General features: G+C 38.6%; 1 protein-coding gene across 7 annotated transcripts in view; it reads left to right on the top strand.

Moving 5' to 3' along the window:
- Positions 1 to 22,215, top strand: part of Atrnl1 (attractin like 1) — a 604,076-nt gene that overhangs the window by 272,518 nt on the left and 309,343 nt on the right. The window contains exon 27 of one of the 7 annotated variants that reach the window (XM_052714297.1): positions 12,436 to 12,489. The exons of the other annotated variants lie outside the window; for them this stretch is intronic. Coding sequence (XP_052570257.1) covers positions 12,436 to 12,474 — 39 coding nt within the window. The 3' untranslated portion in view covers positions 12,475 to 12,489. Of the gene's footprint in view, positions 1 to 12,435; positions 12,490 to 22,215 lie in introns of those variants that run through there. 7 annotated transcript variants of the gene reach the window in all.

Here is a 22,215-nt window from a genome sequence, read left to right as displayed (position 1 = left end):
ATTCTATACAGTAATAATTGCAGGGATGGAAAAATATCAATACTTTCTGGCAGAATCAGTGGAGATTGTGACTACAAAAATCTGTAAGAAAGTATTTTGAGATGATAAATCTGTCCCATATTTTGATTGTGTAAAAACTATACATGTAATATTTGTGAGCTAAAATTAATAAACTATTTATATGTGCTAAAAATAAGAAGTGGAAAAGGAACATTAAAAGTCTCTCTCTCTCTCTCTCTCTATATATATATATATATATATATATATGTACACATTAAAATTAAGTGTCTAATTTCAGAACATTTTTAATGTTAAAAACTAAAGTATTAGACAAAAAAATTTATATACAGATCAGTAGAGAGATTAATCTAAAATAATTTGTGTAATACATTGATCTAAAAGAAAACTTTAAATGATAGATACCGTAATCCATTTACCATAGTATTTGAGTACATATAAAAATAGACTACTTAACTGATTAAAATTTATCATTTAAAACTTACTTCTATGCTAGAAGAGAAAAAATAAATAAATGGCAAGGAGAAAGGCATAAATTCAAAGAGAAAAGGATAAACAGAAATTTAGATGTGATAGTGAAGCATGCACATGAACAGTGTACACTGCAGTGACGCAGTAGAAATCAGATGTCATAGTTAAAGGCAGACACAGGAAGAGCATTCACTGCATAGCACTAGGGTGATCTGACTGGGTAATAGAAAATTTGACTCCTTCTTTCAGTGAAATACTCTTAAAATAGACTAGGCAATAATGGGAACATAAAAGATACAGAAGGTTCCATCACATATGAAGCACCAAGGTAGCCCTTGGAAACCTTCCTTTCTAGTGGACCAACTATGGAGAGCTTCCCCAGGCTTTCAGAGGGCTGCAAGAGAGAGGATAGAATAGTCCAGTGGAATGCTTCTCTGCTGTAGGAAGCATCTCTTCTAAGAGGGTGTTTTGTATCTGATGCGCTTGACTCCGCCCTCTATAGGTCTTAAGATGCTAGCCCTTAGATTCCTCACCCAAGAGAGGGCTCCCTCCGCCTTAACTGTCCTCTCTTAAACAGTTATTTCTATCAACTTAACCCAACTATGTGTATGAATGTGGAGCTTTTCTTCTTGCATCGGTGTTTGCTAGCATGTCAAACAAATTCTCATCAAGGAAAACTGGATTATAGTTACATTAATATAATATAAAATAGAATCTGTATTAATTGATAGACAGAAAACCTTCACTTGTGATGAGTTATCTTTATTAGAAGAATATAATAATTCTGAATTGTAATCCCCTGATAGCATGCCTTCATCGTTACATGTCAAAAATTAAAGATTCCATTAGAGAAAATTTTAAACGTATCTCTCCCCGTATGTGATAGGTCAGGGAAGGACAAATCATTAAAGAAAGAAATGATTTTGATTGAATATAACAGGTCACAGTGATCTATAAGAAATATGAAACCATGGTCCCCAAAGAGGAATAAACATTTTTAAAAAGTATTTTTATTCTTTGGGAATTTCAAATGATATACCGACGTCCTCCCCATAAGTTCTCCCGATCTATCACCAACTCCCCCCGCCCCCCCCCCATCAGCAAAATTATATCCGTTCTTGTTTTTTTACAGTCCACGAGTTAGTTTGTTCTCTTTATACTCCTGGGTGAGAGGGCGTGTACTGGAGTGAAGTTGACTTATAAGAAGCCACAACCTTAAAACCAACCCCCTCCCTCTCCAGAAGCCATCGGCTGTCTAGGGTGCCTCAGTTAGTGCTGCGTCCAAAATCCCTTGCAACTACAGAACATGAAAACTTTTAGGCACTAGGCAGTATTTATAAGAATTTTAACAAATGTGAACAAACACATCTCAGAATGCTTTTAGGAATCCGTTTCACACAGACTACTTTGTTTCTCAAATGAGAACCAGAAATCTAATTTGAAAATGCCAGGAATTGGGGGATAAAAGCTTAAAAGCAAGCACAACCTAATATAGCAGAAAGGAAATTGAGCTAGAAATCGTAAAATACTTGGGAGTTTGATACTGGAATGTGGCTTATCAAAGCTGCTGAGATGTTGCAAAAACATTACATATAGAAAAATCTGTAGAGTTAAAAATGTCATACATAAGCTATGGATTAATGAGCTGTGTAGCCACCACAAGAAACTTGGGAAGAAAAACAAAATGAACCCAAATAAAATAGAGAAGAAAATGAAGTTTTAAGCACAAGGTAATGGAAACCATTGAAAGGACCAAGTAAAACAGGTCCCACAACCAGGGTTCTGAAAGTGACATAGGTCAGCAAGACAAACTGTAGTGTTAAAGAGTAAAACGGAAAAGAGACAAACAGTGCACACTAACCACGAAGGTGATAATATTATGTGTTGTCTTAACTCTCCAGTAAAGAGACAATTAGAGATATATGCCTTATCCTGGGACTCCAGAGGCTGTGTGGGGAGAATCTTACGTTCAGGACTAGCCTGTGATACGTAGGGAGACACTGTCTCAAAAGGACAAGACATATAAAAGTCTCTCCTTATATGACACTGTTTATGGATTTGATGTATCTCAACAGGGCTAGCCTGTCTCTCCTTTCTGGGACACTGTTGATGGATTTTATATATCTATCTCAACAGGGCTAGCCTACACATTAGACCCAGCTTGGTAGCTGGTACTCTGCCTAACTAAAGGCTCTGAATACTTTTAGGAGTTCATAAAAATATTTAAAGTTTGTATTTTACAATCTGAAGAGAATAGAGTCATGATAAACACATAATAATGAATCCTGAATTTTTTTCTTACACACAGACATACAGAGAGAGAGACAGGGAGATGGAGATAGAAACGGAGGTGGGGGAGGGAGGGGATTTAGGGATGGCGGAAGAGAGAGAGATATTGAAAATTTTTTTAGGGATGAAGTTTTTTAAAAATGGCAAACGATCCACTTAAGTATAGCCTTGTATGTTTCAGTGTATAATATAAAATTATAAATGCTTCAAGCCATAGTATAGAGGATATGTACTATGTGGTTTTACACAAATATGAGTATGTCTAGTATGTGTTCCAGCTACATCTTAAAATATTTAAAAATATATGTGTGTGAGCATGCTTGTGCATACCAAAGGTCAACTGTGAGGAGTTGGTTCTTCTTCCACTACATTGGTTCTCCTGTGTGTCGAGCTTGGGTCTCAAGCTTCGTGACAAATGCCTTTATCCATCCGCTGTGAAGTCTTGCCAACCCCTATGAGTTTTTAAAATATTATTACAATATAAATTGTTACCAATAGGCATTTATGTCCTATAGTTGTAAAACACTTGAATATTAACATTGCTTGAATGACATCATTTTTAGAAGTGTTGCTCAGTAACAGAGTATTCTGATATATTTTTAACATAGGATGTGGGACAGATGGTCCTAGTGTGCAGGCATTGGCTGGCGCGGACTTATCTCAGCAGAATATATCAGTGTCTCTCCAGCTTGCTTCTGTGACATCACCTGGGTAGCCTCAGATAGACCCAAACCGAGTATTTGCAGGACAGGCCTTAGGCGAACCCTGCCCATCCCAGCCCTTCCTTTCTTCCTTTCCACATGTAACGGTTAAGTGTTTACCACACATTACTCCATGGGCTACATGATATGCAAAAGCAGTTCCTGTCCTGAGATACAAAGTGATGAGGGCTCAGGACGGAGTTCATCTCTCTTGTTTGTTTTGTGTTGTAGAGTATATTTGTTTTTCATTATTGCTCACTGTTTCTAAATTGCATCCACTCACTCCATCGTATGTAATTCTAAGACGATTTCTCAGTTCCCTTCAGATGATGGAAATGCTTTTGGTTGCTTCAATTTTACTGTTCTAACATTAAATGAAAATTAAAATGAATATGCCCTTAGAAACTCAGAGTGACCCTTGGAAGACAAAGAAGTTGTAACAAGCTGTGTAGGCTGGCAAACCAAATCCATGCCCAAGAGCTGGACAGAGCTAAGTAAATTCATGAGATCCTAACTTTGTCTTAGCTGATATTTTACAATTTTAGTGGATACATTTGGTTTTCTTCAGTAACCCCATGCGACACAATTGATAAGAATATCACGTGATTTAATATAGAAACTGGAATCAAATTCAAGCAATTCTATGAGAGATGAAATTTTCTCTAAGAGGTGTCACGGCACATCATTTCATTTTCAGTGAAAGTTTTGCCTACTGTGTAGATATTCTATTATCATCCACATAGTTTACTTTGTATGTAATTTTCTTCAAAATTGATTAACTTTGGGCTGGGGGAATGATCACAGTGTCCTTGAAGACCCTGTTCTTCTCTCCTCTTAACTTCATCGAGGATTATCTAGAATCCAGGTGCTGTGTGTGACTGGACTGACCCTGTAGGCGTAGGCCTTTTGACCTCAGTGAACAACCTCCTCTCTCTCAAGAGGAGATTGAAAAGCCTGTGGGAACTAGCATCTGTTACCACCTGATTTGTCTGATGAGGCCTCTTCCCTCACCTCCTGGGTTTGCGTTTGTCTCCCTTGACCACACAATTTCTTAATCATGGTTTCTGGGCCGGGGATGTGGCTCTGTTGGTAGAGTACTGGTATGAGTGAAGCCCCGGGTCTGACTTTGGCACCTTATAAGTGGGTTCTCTGCTCTCCTGTGATCCCAGTGCTTGATGAGTGAATGCAAGAAAGAGCATCAGGAGTCCAACTTCATCTTTGTGAGTCAGAGGCCAACATGGACAACATGAGACCATGTCTCAAATAACAACAGCGACTATTTTATTATTACTATTACCGTTACTATCATTATTATTATTTTTCTGCTACTAAATATATCATGTCACCAGAAACTGGCATTTATCTGCCACCGAGATACCTAACATGTAAGCTGTCTCAAGTAGTTCATACAGCGGTCCTTCGTTTTCATAGCACATCCCCCACAGTACACACCTGCTCATGTATAGTCAGGCCTTCTTAGTAAGTATGTATGGAGTGCGACTAAAGAAAACTCATAGCAATGGCATGTGTGGCCTGTAAAGAATGAGACAGATTGTTTTCTGTCCCTGTTTGTACTGTTTTGTGGGGGATGGAGGGAATTACATATAATCAGATTTATAAATTGCTCAGCAGACAAAGCGGCACAGGTCCATTCGAAATATCAGCTGCTCGGGTAATGATTATACTTAGAATTAACAGGAATTTGGCTCAAATCATTGATGTTTGGGCCTCTGTGTTGCTTAAGCATCTGTCTGTGAATTAGCTTTTATAATGTTTCAATATGTTCCTGTTCGTGTTTAGCATATTTGGTTCTGTTAGAATAATGAGGAAAGAGCCATAACATTCTCTGAGTAGTCCTCTGATGTTGAATGTTTCCCCAGAACAGGCAGAAAATTAAATTATTTTAAGATTTTCTTAACAAATTGGCTTTTCATCTTATTCAGAGTTGATATTGTCAGTAAAGTTTCTTCATTTTTCTGAGTATGCAAACATTTTCTCAGCGTATGCAAACCAAATTAAATCCAACTTGAGACAAGAATGAATGAATTGTTACAGAAAAAGAAAATATTTTATTACTTATTTATATAGATGAATATATTACAAAAATGAACTTTTTTCTAACTCTGTAACGTGATTTTGGGCTTAGATATGAATTTAGTGACATCTCTCATCTAGCACTGATGTAAAAGTCGGTTTCAGAAATCACTCAATAAACCTGGCCCCTCTCCATTGGTGTCTCCTCAGCACAGGGATCTTCCCATGTCTTGCTATTTATCAAGTCTTTCCTCCATTCAACCTTCATAGTGCATGCCTTGATAACAGAGATACTACATGACACAATTTTGACAAACTGTTTGTACATGTGTGGGTGTGTTTGCATGTGCACACTTGTGTTTGTACATGTATATCTCAGAAAATGATCTTGGCAGTCACTTCTCAGGCACGTTACATGTCTCCTTTCCTTTCATTAGACAGATTCATGTAGTATCAACTTGAAGTTTTAGTGTGTTGTTATTAGGATACGAGGAGTGATTTTAGTCTCTTAGAATTTTTAAAGATTTTAAATCCTGTCCCAGGATGAGATCTGCTTTAAAAAAAAACACCTTCCATGTGCTGCTGAGTGGGATGTGTATTCTTTGCTGGTTTGAGTATTCTATAGATATCTGTAAAGTACATTTAATGTATGATGTCAATTTATTCTAGTGTTTTCTGTTTATTTTTTTGTTCAGATGACTGGTCTGGTAGAGAATGTGGGATATCAAAACCTATTAATGGATTGCTGTTAATCTTTGTCTCTATCTCCCCTAGTAGATTTTTGTGTGTGAAATGCCCTGGAGTTTGGTGCATATATGTTTATGACAGTAAATGTCTTCTTGTTTAGCTGCCCCCTGATTAAAATGAGCCATCCCCTCTTACCTCTTCAGGTTAGTTGTGGTTTGATGTTTGTTATGCAGATGAAGTCTCTTTGGAAGCCTTGCCTCCTTGCTTCCCTGTCCCATTAGGATGGAGTGTCTTGTTCATCCTTTTACTCTAAGGTTGTGCGTATCTCTAAATCTATGATGAATTTCTTGTAGTCAGCAGATGGATTCTGTTTTGTTATATACTCAGTCAGCCTCTGTCTTTGATTGGAGAATGGAGGTATTTAAAGTCATCATTGAAATATGGGTGCTAACTGTGGTCAGGGTGTTGGTTTTGGTGTTTGTGTTCTTATTGGTACTTTTTTGTTAATGATTATGGCTTGTTTCTCTCCACAGTCTGTTATGCTCATTCCTGTCTTCCGCCTGAAACATTACTTCCTTCATTTTCTTTAGGTTTGGTTTGCTGGATTTCTTTTTCTTTTAGTCTATTTATACAATGGAACATTTTTTCTTTTTCATTCAATTATGGTAGATAGTATTGCTGAGCATATTAGCCCAGGCTGGCAGTCATAGTCACTTAGGACTCGGGATACATGGTCCAGGCTCTTCTGGTTTTCAGAGTTTCCAGTGAGAACCACTGTTGTTTGGGTAGCTTCTCCTGTATGTTTCTTGCATTGCTTCTCTTGGGGATTTCTGGACACTTTCTTTGTTACGTGTATTCGTGTTTTAACTATAATACGCCACAGGGATTTTCTTTTTTGGTCTTGTCTATTTGGTGTTCTCTTGTTTTTTTTTTCCATCTTTAGTAGTGTCTTTTTTCAGGACATTTTCTTCTATGATTTTGGTGAAGATCTGGTCAACACCATTGACTTGGGATTCTTCTCCCTTAATTCAGAGGTTTGGTTTTTTTTTTTCATGGTGTCCACATCCTCTACATGTTCCTTCCCTGTGTTATGTTTTCATTTTCACATTCCTTGCTTATCTGGTCTAGAATCTCTACTCTATCTTCAAATCCTGATATTCTGTCTTCGCATGATTCATCTCCCTGCAAGGATTTCCTCGAATTTTCTAGTTGAGCTGTTGGCTTTAGCTCCTTCTTTATTTCAGTTGGAGTCCTCCTCATCAGTGTTTCTGTCTGCTTACTGAATTCCATTCTCAGTTCCTGGATCATCTTCATCATTTCCATTGACCTTATCTATAGCTAACATGTGACTTTCTCAGTTTGAATTATTTCATCCAGTGTTTTGTTTTCAGGCTCACCCACTTATAGTACAGGTCACACACACACACACCCTACAGTTTATCAGTTCACACACTGATTAATATGTAGGATGTTTGTATATTTGTCTGCTAATGCAGTAAACATGATATATTTGTTTTATCATAGCTTTTCTCCCCATTCTTTGGGAAATATTCCTGAGTGGAGGGGGAAGCTCCTGGTTATATGGTTACTCTATGTTTAAGTGTTTGGGGGAACATCAAAATGTTTTCCACAGTCTAAAATGTACATTTTACCAGCAAGGAATCAACATTATAATTTCTCTACAGTTTTGCTAAAACTGAATCTTCCGTTTACAATTTAGAGCCACTGCCGTGTGTGAATTGGTTATCCTCAGTATGTCATTGTGAGTACCCGTAATAGATAGAAAAGGGAGCATCTTGCTATGCTCCCATTGGCCAGTTGTTTTTCTCTTTTGGAGAAATGTTTGCTCATATACTTTGCCTATTTCTTAGTTGTGTTGTGTGGTTTTTTGTTGCTGTATATAACTCAAAAATCTGTTCAGATACTGACTTATCAAATATGTATTTTATAAATATTTTCTTCTATTCTCTAGGAATATATTCACTTTCTTGAGCATGTTTTTAATGCAAAGTTTTATTTTACTGTAATAATATTTGTACCACTTTAGTTAGTTGTAGGAATTAAATGAGTGCAATCTGGAATTATAGAAGCTCCTCAGAACACTTCGTGATGGAAATCCATGTATGTGGCTTGAAGTTAATAGTGAAACACACCCCTTTGTAGTTATTCTGTTAGTGCTTGGTAACTCTATACCCTCATCTCTTCAGAAACATTTATTTTTTGAAAAATAATGGTGCAGATTGTTGGCATGACAAGCCAGATGTAGCACTGTTTTGGACCATCTGAGATTAGCCTAACAAAAGATTCGCTTTAGCAAGCAAGCCATGTCCTTGGTGTAAAGAGACCGTCCTGGGACTATTGTGCACCCATTGATCATGATAGCATACATGATACATTCATCTGGAAGGTCAAAGGACTCACGATTGATAGTGACTTTCCTCATGTCACAGAAGGAATAATTTCTGGGCTTGGAAGTGATTTGACAATACCTTGGTATTATATTAAATTATATTATATTAAAAGAAAATGATTTTGCATCTCTGTTCTTTTCTTATAATCAGATAAGTAGGGTTTATGTAGGTGAGCAAAATTTGCTGTTCCCCAAGAGATTTTATCGACACAAAGGAAGCTTTGCATTTTCTACAAAATTGTAGTCTTCAAGATGTTTCTCATTCTCAAGGAAGTCCTAGTCTGAAATAGTACAGAAAGACATTCTTGAAAACACAGTAACTAGGTGACAGTACATTTTTATTTCTTAGATTTTGTCTTCCTAAGGACAGTTGTTGATTTCTCTCTCACTGATATAAGCATCATATGCCATGTGATTATGCAGATAGCATGCTTGCTATCTACTTAATTTACTATTCCGTGCACATGCCACACTCCAGACATTTGGAGTCCTGTCTGGGACCACAGGAGAGCGGGCTGCAGACTGTACTCATTGAAAGTAGGTTTGCTTCCTGACGTAGTCCATGGCAGTGAGTTGTTTAGGATAGGCAGGCAGGTATGTTTCCTTCACATACTTAACAGAGAAATGATCATAAGTCTTTCTTAAAGTCATCTACATTTGACAGCAAAAGTAGACTGTGATTAGTAGGGGTTATGATGTTTGCTTAATGTTTTCATTTTGGCTTCAAAAACCAATTTTTTTCACCTCTAGCATTTGAATAAACTTAGACTTGTCTGCGAGCATATTTTGAAGAGCAGGTCATCTACTTTAATAGCACAATTAGATCACCATAAAAGGGGGTGAAGAAGCCTATAACATAAAAGCTACTTTCATCAAAAGATATACACCCTATATCCCAGACACTAAAGTTCTTCACAGTGCTTCATATTGAATCTTGTATGGGGTAATGAATAAAGGCATGGGGCCACAGCTTTTAAAGTTTTCCGGCAATCCAGAAGACACTTCCAGCCTTTGCTCATGTTTTGCAGCACTGGCCTAAAGATGTCTGGGCTTTTATTCTGTAATGTAAGTCCTTGCCTATGAAATGCCTGTAAAAAGGAAGATGTCTTGGCAAAGCAGGGGTCACGATGCAGACATGATTAGTACAGTTTTGATGGCATGTCATCCAGCCCATTCTCTAGTTGTTTCAATACTTGGGCATTGGTGATCATGGTTTGTCAATGGACACTTGGATCTGAAGTGTATTACCAAAGCCAATCAACGGAAGAACGGTGCAGGTCTGTGGCGATAAGGATCACTCAAATTTCAAATCTCAACACCCTTTCCCCATCCCATATACATTGTGATGGTAAATTTTGTTCATAAAAATATATATGTCAGGTGCCACCATTAGGTATTCTGGAAGGAACAGTTGAAGATTAAAGTACCTTCCACACAGAGGGAATCTGATTGGCCCACAAGACCACGGCACAGACAACCTCCCACCTGGTTCTGCTTTGGTGATGGTGTGGGTTCCACCAGTAGACATGGGTTTCTGTGATGATCTGGTAGTTATTTATATTTTCAGCCTTTGGTGACTTTATAAATGGTCTTTATTATGGTAATGTATGCATCATTTCTTCATGGGTTTTTTTTTTCATGAAGACATCTTTTTGTTGTTTTATTATCAAATGCCTGTCCTGTGTCATTGTAATGATTGTCTTTTAAACTTCACTGTACTGTATTATGTCATCTTCATTGATTTGCTTACGTTGAACTGTCATTTCATCCCTAGAGTGATTTGTTTTATCATTGATGAATTATCTTTTTTTAAATAACAGAAAACACTTCACTGAAACATAAGATCTATAGAAGATAAGCCCTAAATCCAGCCCCTTTTTAATGTTTGCCAAGTTTCCTAAAAATAGCTGTTTGAATTCTGTATTTGACATTTCACCCACACTGTCCACTTTCGCCGACCTGTGCAGATCTGTCTGTGAGATCTAGGATTTGAGGACCTTAAAGAATGGGGTGTACTACAATCTGATGCTGTAGACAACTTTATTTCAGTTTTAGTGCACTTTTATACATGAATGTAACAAAGAAAGCAATGATCCAAGGAAGCTTGAGTTCCAAAAACCATGTAAATAAACGTCAGTAAGCACATACTAAATGTTAACAGGGTAGCCCTTCCCCAGAACTTTCTCAGGACAGACCAACTTAAACACAGTGCCTGGCATGTACTATAGTTTATATTTTGGAAAGCACAAAAGCAAGGCAGAAGGCCATATCCAGATAGAGGGTACACTCAGGACAGCACTCAGCATATTCTTTCACCGGATTGGATTCTATAGCTCTGATCTGACATCCAACTAGAGTAAACATGTCTTATAAATTGAGTGTAAATATTTAACACAGGAGGCATGAAATCACATCCAAGAACAATCCCGGGAACAAAATGCACCTGAGGTAAAAGGCCCTCTGCCTTTTTTTCCTGGAGTCTCTCTCACAGTTCCCCAAGGCACTGTTCACCCTGCGTCCCTCCTTTGACAGTGTTCCAACACCACATTCGTTACCATCTAGCTCTTTTTTATGCTTTTTAAACCATTCTTTGAGCTGATAGGTCCTGCAAGTTATATATGGTTGGTGTGCTTTCATCTGTGCATTGAAGATTAGCTTTTATTCTAGTCTGTAAGCTGGGTTTGTTGTCTTTCCAGAACTTATAAACGGGCTGTTAATTCCTTGGAGCCTTGAATTACTTTCATAGTTTAGCACTAGATACCAGTTTACTTCCCGCTGGGTTTGCTCCAGGCCAGCTATTGGTATGTTGTTATTTCAGAGTTTGAAGACAATTGAAGCCCGTGTTTCTCCAAAATACACAGCTGGAATGTTTTACTCTTAACCTGGAGAGGTACCTCCAGTGCTCTGGAGCGGTGAATGCCCTGGCATCTTATCAGCAAGCTCTGTTTATAGTCAGGGGCTGTGAGAGTCTGTTCTGTTCTCATGACCATGCCAGTAGTAGCCAACTAAAGCAGTTTTGCTCACAAGGATGTGCACAGCACTGTAACATGAATTGCTAAACAGTCTTATTAGTAAAAAAAGATCCAGAGCCAGATATTGGGGTGAAAACTGAAAGATTAGAGGAATAAAACAAGCCACAGCCAACCTCACCTGGCCAACTACTCAGCTGATCCTGTTTCCTCAGACTGAAAGCCTCTGAGTCCTCACCCATGAGGGTCTCAGCTGAAAAGCTTAAAAGCCTCTAGTTCCTGATCCTCATGCCTTATGTACCTTTCTGCTTCCTGCCATCACTTCCTGGGATTAAAGGTGCGTGTCCTTCCCAAGCAAAGACAAGACCTCAACTGCTGGGATTAAAGATGTGTGCCACCACACCTGGCTCTGTTCTTAGCGTGGCCTTGAACTCACAAAGATCCAGATGGATCTCTGCCTCCTGAGTGATAGGATTAAAGGTGTGTGCCATCACTGTCTGGCCTCTATGTCTAATCTAGTGCCTGGCTCTGTCCTCTGATCTCCAGATAAGTTTATTGGGGTGTATAATATATCAACCACATTTCCCCTTTTTTTGTCTAAAATAAAAAAAATTATAGCTAATATAAGAAAAACTATATGCAATAAGTACAATAAGTATATACAATATATTCAGTCGAGAATTACATTAACAATGTCCAGTCCATTAACATTTGACAAATTCAGACAAAAATTTCATTATTTATCCTATTTTGGTGAGTCCAATACAAAATTTGTATATAATATAAAAAGATGCAATCCAATGGAAAATATCTAAAACAAGTAGATTCAGTTATCTACTTTTTTTCCTTATTACAGCACTGGAGTTGGGTCAAGATTGACAAGGCTGTGGACTAACAAACTGTTGAGGTCGGCTTTTGGCTTAGCACTGTCCCAGCTAGACAAGCTGATGATGGGTGGAATGAAAATCTAGTGGTCCAGACCAAAGGTTCTGTGGAGGACACACAGCTGCTCTGTCGTCTGTCACTAGTGTGCCTCCTGGGCACTAGTGTATATGGCTTCCTGTCTTGTTCTGCACCTGGTGGATAAGTTTGTTCTGTAACTTGCTACTCAAGGTTGGCACAGACTCCCCTGATGCCCAGCTGATTCTCACAAAGGCTTAGGGTGGTGTGTGTGCGTGTGCTGCACTAGACTCATTCTGAGGCAGGTAGTAATGCAAGTCAGTCCTGAGTCTGGTCTGGCAGTACTCGGGGCTCTTAGCTTTCCAGTACAGGTCTAGATGGTCCATGTGGAGCTCTGACTTGTACATGTAGTTTTGTCTAATGCTGGATCTCACCTTGTCAGCCTCAGAACTAAACTCTAGTGCCAATTCCTGAAATCCAGTGCATCACAGAGTGTTACCCCACCCCTGCTTTTCACCCCAGTGGGGCTGGTTCTGGGTTTGAGTTCTGGATTTATTTCCTTCTCCACCTGCCAAGTCCTGGGAGGGCCTCACTTCATGGTGTTCAGAGTTGGGTAGGATGATGCTGGCGTCTTTCTCTGCCTTCTTCAGCATCCTTGCTTATTTACTAACACTGAACTGTGGTCAAGCATGGCTTCCTTCGCCTCTTTGGAGCACAAGCTGTTCAGATTGGCTTGTGGGCAGGAAGGAATTGTTGAAGGCTTTACTTAGCTGCCCTCATGTTGCTTCTCTGGTTTAGAGTTCTTTTGAGTCAGTTGGCTACCAGGTGTGAATTGTAGGTCTAGCCTTGAACATGCTCAGTACCGGTAACTGCAGCCACTATGTTGCAGTGAGCACACTTCACCTAGACTGTCAGTGTTGAGGTTTATAGGATTCACAGCAAGGTGAGATGTTTGGGGACTCTTGATGACCTTTCTTTCCTGACAGTTGGCATAGCCTCTTCGGATACTCTGGAAACCAGTTCTTTAGGATAAAGCGTCCAGCTCAGAGTCCACTTGATGTTTCTGTATCTTGCAAACAAAGTGTGTGGTCTCACTCTTGTCAGTATAGCCTATCATCAAGAAATCAAATGACAACAAAATATTGGTTGATACTTAATTCTCCAATGTAGGTAGTGTAAACTGGTGCATTCACTATGGAAATCAATGTGGTTTTCAAAGAGATAAAAATAGAACTACCATATGATCCATCTGTACCACTCCTGGGCATATACCCAAAGAATCTGCATCCTACTGTAGGCTTAGTTGCTCATTCATGTTCATTACCTCTCTATTGACAACAACCAGGAAGTAGAATCAGCCCAGATGTCCATTAACTGATGAGTGGATAATGAAAGTGGGGCACATAAACACAATTGGGTTTTATTCAGCTGTAAAGAAAATGGAATTTAAAAGTAAATGAATGGAACTGGAAAAAATTATACTGAGTAAAGTACCTGGGGCCCAGAAAGACAAGTGCTATGTTTTGTTTGTTGGTTTGTTTTTTGCCATATTTAGATGCTAGCTTTGGATCTGTAGATTTGTGTGGTTAACTTGGACTTATATGTAGAAGCCAGGAAACTAGAACAGAGTCACTGGGATGGCAGATGCCTTAAGAGAGGGTGGTAATAGAAAACATGGATCTGCAGGTAAGGGGCAGAAATACTGTGGATGGAGAGGATGAGGGCCAAGGCATGGACCTGTGGAGGGAGGAAGGAGGAATGGCTAACTGAAGAGTATATGAGAAAACCATATGGGAACCACCTACTTTTTAAGCCGATTAAAACGTAAGTGAAACATGAGTTAGATGAGACAAATCTTATATGGCTGGATAGTAATGCTGGTCCTTAAAGCCACAGTTCTGGTGATCCTACTTCCAGGAGTGGGGTGCCTCTCCTTCTGTGCAGGAAGCCCCAGACTTCCCCAGCTCTCCAATTCCTTCCTCTTGGTTAACTACAGCAACTAGTTGAATTGCCATTGTCTTCCTTAGTTCACTCAATATATGGCAGAATAAGTGTTTATCATAGCAAGTTACCAAGTTTTACGTGCTGTAATATTGTTTGTGTTATTTGAGATCTTAATATCTAAAACTATAAAGAGATGCACAGCAGATGATGAACGTACTCCATTATTCTTTGTTACATAGTTCACTAATAAATCCTAGTGTGTAGAGGATATTGGGGTTATCATATACATACATAAAAGTTTTGATGAGCCACAGTGGAAGAATTACCTGAAAATTAAGATCATTAGTTAATACTCCACACACATACCCTACTACATATCAAACTCTAGAGCTGTGTGTCAGGAGACAGTTGCCTGGCCCATTCTTCATTGCAGAAATGTACATCTCTACTGGAAAAGCCCCTTGAGTGCTGAAATCCAGATCTGTGAATCTGTTCTCTGCTCATGTAAGTTTTTGTGTCTAATTTGATATACTCTTATAGGTTTAGTCACTTTCGGACTTATCTTGGCAGTTGTTATTGTGTGTTTTTGGTCTATATATTTATTCCTTGAAAAAAATCTTTTTTTCTGTAGTTATTTATATATGGTTCTTTTGAAATTATACAGTTAAATGCCTTGATACCAGATATTATTCTCAGTTCTTGTTCTATTTGGTAATGCTAAGAGTTGGTTATTTGCATTTGTATTAAGTGCTTGAATGTTAAACAGTGAGTTTAAATGTATTAACATCCCCCCTCTCCCAACCCACCACTCTGAAACCATACTCTGTGGATGTGTTACCTCACATGTTGAAAGCTGTACATACAGAAATCAAAAGCTGATGTGGGATTATTTCCTCTTATCAATTTTCAGTGTATTCTACCCATAGATTTATAGAAATAAAAAAAAAGAGAATATTGATAGTGGTTATTGAGAAAGTGAGCTGTTTCAGATTCCTTTTGGTAGAAATGCAGGAGATCCATATTCAGTATTTACTACAGGTGAAACTTTCTCATTATAAAGTGATTTTTATATTCATTATTATTATTGACTTCAAACCTATTTTCCTACTTATAATAAGACAAAAATTCTTGACTCAAGTCTTTCAATTTTGGCATTTTATTATTTAAAAAAATAATATCCCTCCTTTATGTCTGCACCATATCATGTCTTTGGACGTCAGCAGAGGGCATCAGCTCACCTGTGCTGTGTAACACGAATGTTAAAAGGTCTTATTAGCCGGGCGGTGGTGGCGCACGCCTTTAATCCCAGCACTCAGGAGGCAGAGCCAGGCGGATCTCTGTGAGTTCGAGGCCAGCCTGGGCTACCAAGTGAGTTCCAGGAGAGGCGCAAAGCTACACAGAGAAACCCTGTCTTGAAAAACCAAAAAAAAAAAAAAAAAAAAAAAAGAAAGGTCTTATTAATAAAAGAAAACCCGGAGCCAGATATTGGGGTGAAAGCTGAAAGATCAGAGAAACAGAACAAACCACAGCTAACCTCACCTTGCCAGCTCCTCAGCAGATCCAGTTTCTACAAATCCTCAGACTGAAAGCCTCTGAGTCCTCACCTGAGGGTCTCAGTTGAACTGCTGCTCAGTTCCTGTCTCCTCACCCTTATACACCATTCTCCACCCAGCCATGTCACTTCCTGGGATTAAAGGCGTGTGTGCTTTCCAAGCAAAGGCATGAGATCTCAAGTGCTGGGATTAAAGGTGTGTGCCACCATGCCTGGCTCTGTTCCCAGTGTGGCCTTGAACTCACAGATATCTAGACAGATCTCTGCCTCCTCAGTGATAGGATTAAGGGTATGTGCCACCACTGCCTGGCCTCTCTGTCTAATCTAGTGGCTGGCCCTGTCCTCTGATCCCCAGATAATATCTTAATAGTACACAATATATTGGGGTACAGAGTATATCACCACAGTGCTCTCCTTACAGATGGTTGTGAGCCTCTGTGTGGATGCTGGGATTGCACCTGTGTCCCCTGGAAGAGCTGCTTTTAACTGCTGATCTGTCTCTTCAGCCTGAAATTTTATTCTTAAAGAAATCTTGTTACTAAGATTTGAAAGTTAAGTTAATATGAAAAAAGTTAGTTAAAACCAAAACGCCATATTAACAAAGGCCAATTGAGAAAAAAATGGAACACTTGATTTCATTTTCTAAACACATACGTTAGAAACATAATGGTTTAACCATACAAAAAGCGTTCAAATTGATGTCGTGAGAACACTGCCTTAACATCTTGTATGAAGTAAAAAAAAAAAAAAAGAGAAAAATCTAGATTCAGTTTTTATGTACACAGCACATCAGGAGTGCTAAGCACTTATATCATCTTTGCCAAACAGTCTTAGTAAATTCTAGTGTATTAGACTAAATCAGACTTTCTAGTTCATGTAGCACAGTGGCAATTTATTAAAGTCTGTAATGGCACTTGAATTCAATCAACCACATTAAGCCCTGACCTACTTCCGGGATAGTTCAAAGAATAATGATACATGGTTTTGGCCATTGATAGTCTAAAGTTCTGATAAATCTAGCATATTTTATGGCTGATAAAATTAATACTGGAACAGTGAATTTAATTGAACACCAGACAGTAAGCAAATATGATGTCAAAAATTCATAAAATTTAGCAGTCCATTAAGCATAATAGAGTTATATTCGACATAAGCCAAAGTATTGAATAAAACTGTATTTTAGAAAATCAACATTATCCATTATGATCTTAATAAAATTTACAGAGATTCTTGTTTAAAAATATTTTAAACTGTTCAATTTTTTTACATAAAAGTATTACACTTAACATTTTAAAATAGATAATTTTGAATTATTTTAAAGAGTCAAAATGTTATTGTAAAATCAAACTAATTGTCATGTATTAAGTCATTGTGACCTTGGAATAGGGAAATATTTCTTGCATAGATTATGCAAATAACTAACCATGTGATTTAAAATAATGCATTGAATTATAGTAATGTTAAGAGTTGCCTTAATCAAAACAAATCTACATAGTAAGAAAAGCCCTTTTCAGTACATAGTCTGACCAATGATATTCAAAAATCTATAAAGAGATTTTTGCAAATCAGTAAAAAAGATAGAAACCCAGTAGAAAACAGAACAACAGTTTGGGCACTTGACAACAGCAAACTTCCAAATTAAAGCATGTGTGAGGTTGACCAGATGCATAGTAAACTTACAATGACGTAATAATACACATCTTCCCTGTGGCACAGATAGAAGGTAGACAGTCTCTGGTGTTTATGAGGGTGCAGCCACCTGAAGATCTAAGTCCCTGATGTAAGGAGGATTACTGAAAGTTCATCATTGTATACTCCTCTTTATTCATAGGTGCAAACAGGTTCAACATGTGCATACATGCATGCTCTTCATGACATTATTAATAATAGCTACAGCCTCATGTGAATCAACACACACACACACACACACACACACACACACACACACACACCCCAGAAGCATCATGATTCAATGTGTTTAAAGCTGTTTTATTTTTTAAAGGTATGGAACTAATCAGTGTGATTTAAAATAATGCATTGAATTATAGTAATGTTAAGAGTTGCCTTAATCAAAACAAATCTACATAGTAAGAAAAGCCCTTTTCAGTACATAGTCTGACCAATGATATTCAAAAATCTATAAAGAGATTTTTGCAAATCAGTAAAAAAGATAGAAACCCAGTAGAAAACAGAACAACAGTTTGGGCACTTGACAACAGCAAACTTCCAAATTAAAGCATGTGTGAGGTTGACCAGATGCATAGTAAACTTACAATGACGTAATAATACACATCTTCCCTGTGGCACAGATAGAAGGTAGACAGTCTCTGGTGTTTATGAGGGTGCAGCCACCTGAAGATCTAAGTCCCTGATGTAAGGAGGATTACTGAAAGTTCATCATTGTATACTCCTCTTTATTCATAGGTGCAAACAGGTTCAACATGTGCATACATGCATGCTCTTCATGACATTATTAATAATAGCTACAGCCTCATGTGAATCAACACACACACACACACACACACACACACACACACACACACACACCCCAGAAGCATCATGATTCAATGTGTTTAAAGCTGTTTTATTTTTTAAAGGTATGGAACTAATCAGTGTGTTATGATGTGAGGGGTTTGGGCATCATCTGTGCTGGTTTCTAATGTGTTGCTGATACTGGATTTCTTATTTTAAGTCTTAATTATGCACATGTACATCTTCTCAAAAATATGAGCAACATCATGTGATTTATGGTATTTCCTCTCTGCTCTACTTTAGTAGGAAGATTTAACATGTATTACTGCCTGCATGGAGCCAGCAAAGGGTCACCCATACATCAGGAGTTCGGTCCTAGCAGCCCTTTGTCCCCCAATGTCTCCAACTTTTCCCTTCACTTAAGAGACATGCAGTCTTCTGATAACACTGAGGTGGGGAGTCCACCACAACCCTACTCCTAGGAGATACATATGTAGCTAGGCCTGAGACAGTTCCTCCACTCTCCTCAGGTAATGCCTGCTGGGAGCAACAGCTATCCCAGATATACCGTTTAGATCAATATAAGATTGTAAAGACAGAGTAGGTCAGTTCGGGCTGTCTCTCGACCATTGCCAGCAGTCTGTTGTGTGGGTATCTTTGTGGATTTCTGTGGGCCTCTCTAGCACTTTGCTTCTTCCTATTCTCATGTGGTCTTCATTTACCATGGTCTCCTATTGCTTGTTCTCCCTCTCTGTTCTTGATCCAGCTGGGATCTCCCGCTCCCCCAAGCTCTCTTTCCCTCGACCCTCGCCCTTCATTATCCCCACTCATGTCCAGGCTGTTCATGAAGATCTCTTCTATTTCTCTGTCATTGGGCGATCCCCGTGTCTTTCTTGGGGTCCTGTTTTCCAGGTAGCCTCCCTGGTGATGTGAGTAGCAGTCCAGTCATCCTTGTTCCATATCTAGTATCCTCCTATGAGTGAGTACATACCATGTTTGTTTTTCTGAGTCTGGGTTACCTCACTCAAGATGATTTTTTTCTAGATCCATCCATTTGTCTGCAAACCTCATGATGTCATTGTTTTTCTCTGCTGAGTAGTATTCCATTGTGTATATGTACCACATTTTGTTTTATCCATTCGTCATGGGATGGCCAAACACCCTAATTGTCGTGCTAGAAACCCCATCCAACTCCTGAGGGATCTGGATGCAGAGATCCATGGTTAGGCCCCGGGTGGATCTCTGGGAGTCCAATTAGCGAGAATGAGGAGGGTTTATATGAGCGAGAATTGTTGAGACCAAGGTTGGATAAAGCACAGGGACAAATAGCCAAACGAATGGAAACACATAAACTATGAACCAATGGCGGTGGGGCCCCCAACTGGATCAGGCCTTCTGAATGGGTGAGACAGTTGATTGGCTTGATCTGTTTGGGAGGCATCCAGGCAGTGGGACCGGGTCCTGTGCTCATTGCATGAGTTGGCTGCTTGAAACCTGGGGCCTATGCAGGATCGCTTGGCTCAGCCTGGGAGGAGGGGACTGGACCTACCTGGACTGAGTCTACCAGGTTGATCTCAGTCCGCGGTGGTGGCTTTGCCCTGGAGGAGGTGGGAATGGGGGGTGGGCTGGGGGGAAAGTGAAGGGGGCCGGAGCGGGGAGAACAAGGGAATCCGTGGCTGATATGTAGAACTGAATTGTATTGCAAAATAAAAATTAAAATTAAAATTAAAAAAAAAATTGTAAAGACTGAAAACTAAACCACCATCAAAGCTACCATTGTAACAATACCCTGAGACCCATTGTACTAACCTACAGGAGATGCATACCTGCTGAAGGCTTAGGTAGAACCCAGTTCTCAAATAGCACACAGAGTGAACAGGGTACAGTAGCATTCCTCATATCCAAAAACAAACAAAACAAAAAAAAACAAGAAAAATCATATCTTGAAAAGATACAGTCAACCGATGACAACATAGATGAGCTTGGATGTCAGAATTACTGTTTGCTGAATGTATTTATTAATAATTTGTAGTAACATTTATTGAAAGCATATATAGTTCATGTAGTGTGGTATAGCACTTATGAGAGTATCACATTAAGGCAACACATAACATGCATAATTAAACTATTAATTGATAAGGCTTTTAAAACTGATCAATAAGTTTTTAATCCATTTTAAGTTTTTGAAAACAATCGAAAAGAAAAATCATCTCAGCCAAAGTAAAAAGTTGGAAGATAAATCAGTATACCAAATCCAGTTGTATTTCTACACACAGGAAAGAAAAGTTTATAAATGAAACTAGAAAAACAACTCCATTTACAGCATCATCTAAGAGCAATTGGTTAAGTAACAAACTGAGCAGAGGAGCTGCAGGCCTGACATGGTGATACCACACAATCTGAGAGAACCCAGAGAGTTTCCATTCTTTTTTTTTTTTTTTTTTTTTTTTTTGGTTTTTCGAGACAGGGTTTCTCTGTGTAGCTTTGCGCCTTTCCTGGAACTCGCTTTTGAGACCAGGCTGGCCTCGAACTCACAGAGATCCGCCTGGCTCTGCCTCCCGAGTGCTGGGATTAAAGGCGTGCGCCACCACTGCCCGGCGAGAGTTTCCATTCTTAAGATGGAAACATTCCCTCACTGGTCTCCAGATTCCGTACAGTCTTACCAGATTCCTGTCTTCTTTGTAAATCTGAAGGTGGCTCCAAACTGACTGTAAAAACATTCTAGAAAAAGGAATAAAGCTTGATTCTCTATTCTGATTTTAAATATATTACCTACTGTGGATAAGACAATGCAGTGCTAAGTACAAGACTGAACTATAGATCAAAGGAGCATCCAGGTTTGACAACCCCATCTGTGACTCGGTGATTTTCAGCAAGGATATGAGGACAACTTAGTAGTAACAAGGGGAAACCCATCTTTTCACCAGCTGGGGTGGTGTGTCCCTGTGCAATGATGAAGTTGAGTTTCCCGTTAAACCTACAATGTAAAAATCAACTCAGAATTATCATATGTAAGAGTAGAATCTATAAAATTCTTGTAAGAAAACATACATTTGTATGATTTTTGAGTAGTTTATAGTTTCAGAAACATAAGACTGAAATTACAGCTATAGAAGAGAAAGATACATGAGTTATATTTCACTCAAGTAAATTTTTGTGCTGCAGCAGAGAGCAAAACACACAAAGAAAAAACAAAACCAAAACCAAAAAAAAAAAAAAAAAAAACTGAAAAAATTCCCTGCAGGTTGGGAGGAAATATTTACAAATCATGAATCTGGCAGGAGACTTACTTCAGAAATTCATGAGACATTCTTTCATCTCAGCAGTAAATAAATAAACAAACAAATGATTTTAGTAACTATTTCTTCAAGTATGTGAAAGTAGCTATTAAAAGATACTTGACATCATTTATAGCTAGGAACATGAAAATCAAAATCACAGCACAAACCAGGGTAGCTACAATCTAAAGTTCAGGTGTTGATCATTTATGTTGCAGTTCATTTGGGACTGTTTAAACTACTTAATCTGTTAAGCAATCTGTAAGCTGAACTGACACTTGTACAGAAGTGACGGCAGTAAGGACACTATTACATATTATTTCAGCCTCAAGATTTTATTATCATAATATATTCAACCTTTAAAGTACCTGGATCCCATGGTGCAAGAAGTTTAAAAACTCTGAGCATACCAGGTTTAGAGGCTGCGAGAGCAATATATAAAGTCAGTGATATTTTTACATACAAGGAGAAATGGAAATGAATTACTATT

Source organism: Peromyscus californicus, unplaced genomic scaffold (genome assembly GCF_007827085.1).
Source record: "Peromyscus californicus insignis strain IS unplaced genomic scaffold, ASM782708v3 Scaffold_4__1_contigs__length_199733344, whole genome shotgun sequence".
Classification (NCBI taxonomy): Eukaryota; Metazoa; Chordata; class Mammalia; order Rodentia; family Cricetidae; genus Peromyscus; species Peromyscus californicus.
The sequence above is the reverse complement of the archived record's forward strand: the minus strand, read 5'-3'. Positions and strand labels throughout refer to the sequence as shown.